Source organism: Notothenia rossii, assembly GCF_949606895.1.
Source record: "Notothenia rossii genome assembly, chromosome: 9".
NCBI classification, from domain to species: domain Eukaryota; kingdom Metazoa; phylum Chordata; class Actinopteri; order Perciformes; family Nototheniidae; genus Notothenia; species Notothenia rossii.
In genome coordinates this window covers 77,533,970-77,536,619 of record NC_136907.1, presented here as the reverse complement: position 1 = coordinate 77,536,619, position 2,650 = coordinate 77,533,970, and the positions used below count along the sequence as shown (strand labels likewise).

The following is a 2,650-nucleotide window of genomic DNA, read 5'->3' as shown; positions in this document are numbered from 1 at the left end:
TGAAAGAAGCTCTGTTGCTTTCTCTCTCTCATGATTTACAAGAGAAACAACAAAATAAAAATAAATCAATATCGATATTCAACAAATATTTAGAGCAAAGTTTACATTTCCATGTGGAGAAATATCAGTTGAGGTTAACAGAAATCCTCCTGAGCAGTGACAGCCTCCATGGCTAAACAGACACAGGAAGGAGCGCCGTCTAAAGAAACTCCAACATCTACAGAACAACTCATGAGAAGATGTTAAAGCACATCCCATAATGTTTGATTGACAGCTGATCTCTGTGCAGTGAAGACATGAACACTCAGCTCTCAGCAACAATGATGGACACACAAAGAGTTTAAGAAGTAGAAGAGTTCCTCAAATGAATTCAGGCTATTTCAGTTTACACAACTCAGCTGCGTCACAAACCAAAAGTCCAGCATGTAGCGGCTGAGTGAATGTGGTCTGGACTCTGTGGAGGAGAGTCATGGTTTCAGAGACGCTGTAGAAGGACAGAATACCTGCTCTGTGATCCAGGTACACTCCTACTCTGGAGGACAGAGGACCTGAGACGGGAATTTTGCTATTGTTGTAAGTAAATGAATAACTGTTTTGTTTAAACTCTAACGCCCAGGATTTGTCATTGTATCCAAATAAACATTCAGTACCATCCCCTGCTCTGCGGATATTCTTGTATGAGACTGAAACAAAAACTGCTCTCCCTCTCCGCTCCACCTCCCAGTAACAACGTCCAGTCAGACTCTCTCTACTCAGGACCTGAGGCCAATCAGTGAATCTGTCTGGGTGACTAGAATAAGACTGTTCTTTCATGAATGTTACTTTTCTGCTCCCTTCAGATAATAACAGCTCTGTGTGTGCTGTGTTTGGATCCAGAGTGATCTCCTGTGAATATCTTAAGAACCCAGCTCTGGTGGTGGGCTCTGCTGCTGGCAGTAAAACATCCACTTCAGTCGGTGAGACGTTTGTCCATTCCTCTCTCAGGACGTCCTGTAGTTTGTCTCTGACTGCTGACAGGGCCGCCGTCACGTCCTCAAAGTAGCTCAGAGGACGGATGTTGATGCTGGAGGAGTGTGTAGCTTCACTGAGGGCTGGCAGTGAGGAGGGGTAGCTGAGCAGAAACTGGGTGTGATCCTCTGTGTGAGAGAGCAGCTTCAGCTCAGCGTCTCTTCTCTTCAGCTCAGAGATCTCCTGCTTCAGCTTCTTCTGAAACTCTTTGGCTCGACTCACTTCTCTCTTCTGCTGGGATCTGAGCTGCTGCTTCACATCAGAGCTTCTTCTCTGCATCAGACGGATCAGCTCAGTGAACATCTTCTCACTGTCCTCCACTGCTTTATCAGCAGAGCCATTGAAGGCCTTCACCTCCTGCTGAAGCAGCTTCACCTCCTTCTCTCCGTCCTGGATTCTCTGCTGGATGTTTAGTCGACTCCCCTCCAGCTCTCTCTGCCTCTCAGTCCTCTCTGTTCCAGCTGACACCGTGTCGTGTCCTTTGTGTTCGTCCACAGAGCAGAGAGAACAGATACTCTGCTGATCAGTGCGGCAGAACAGCTTCATCACCTCTTCGTGACGAGAGCAGATGTTCTCCTGGAGCTTCTTGGAGGGCTCCACCAGCTTGTGTTTTTTTAATTGAGCTACGTCAAAATGAGGCTGGAGGTGTTTCTCACAGTAAGAGGCCAAACACTGCAGACAGGACTTACAGGCTCTCAGCTTTCTCCCAGTGCAGATCTCGCAGGCCACATCTTCAGCTCCAGCATAGCAGTGATCAGCAGGAGCAGCTTGGAGTCCAGTCTTCTTCAGCTTCTCCACTAAATCTGCTAACATGGTGTTCTTCAGCAGGACAGGCCTCGGTTTGAAGCTCCTTCTACACTGAGGGCAGCTGTAGACTTTCTTCTTATCCTCTCTATCCCAGCGGCGTTTGATACAGTCCATGCAGTAGCTGTGTCCACAGGGAATAGCCACCGGATCCTTCAGTAGATCCAGACAGATGGAACAAGAGAAGGTTTCCCGGTCCAGCTGAACTCCTTTCTGCCTCATCTCACCTCTCAGTGATAGTTACGGACTGCAGACAGAAGGTCAAATATCCACTTTCTCTGAACAGAAACAATCTCTGACGGGCAACAAATCTCCTCTCCTCCTGCTTTTGCTCAGTCAATGCAGAGAATGAGGAAACAGCTTTCTATTTTAACATGTTGCCAACCTGTGAAGGGGCGGGAATATTCAAATGCCTTGATAGGGTGCAGCTCAGTGTGTTTGGGAGCAGGAATCAAGGGGAACAGATTTAACTGCTTTCAACAAAGCTTTGTGTGAGAGGCAGGGTGTGTTTGCAAAACACATGCAAATGAAGGGAAATCTTCACCAACCTGACGAAACATGTGCAGGGTTTACTAAAAGATATTCACATTTTATTCTGAAAATAATAGAAAATCTGAATTCATTATTATTTTCTTGATCCTAAAAATACATTTAAAATGAAAATATCTTGTTTCAGAAAAAATAATTTAGAGATATTTTTTAGATTAAGAAAACATAAGACTGAGATTTTGTCCTCTTAGCTCTTTTTTTAACAAGAAAAACCCCAACATTTTATTTTTTACAGACACGTAAAGGTGGCACTCATCTCAAATCTTGAAAATAGAAACACAGTTTATTA

At 44.9% G+C, this 2,650-nt stretch overlaps 1 protein-coding gene across 1 annotated transcript; it reads right to left on the bottom strand.

Annotated features, from left to right (window-relative positions):
• Window positions 1-210: 210 nt before the first annotated feature.
• On the bottom strand, window positions 211-2,084 carry LOC307019383 (tripartite motif-containing protein 16-like). The gene has a single exon (XM_079650237.1). The coding sequence runs from the start codon at window positions 2,032-2,034 to the stop codon at window positions 376-378; it is 1,659 nt and encodes a 552-aa protein (XP_079506363.1). The 5' UTR covers window positions 2,035-2,084; the 3' UTR covers window positions 211-375.
• Window positions 2,085-2,650: the final 566 nt, after the last annotated feature.

Excerpts from the sequence above, each read along its gene's own strand:
- LOC307019383 (XM_079650237.1), bottom strand. The coding sequence starts at position 2,034 with ATGAGGCAGAAAGGAGTTCAGCTGGACCGGGAAACCTTCTCTTGTTCC.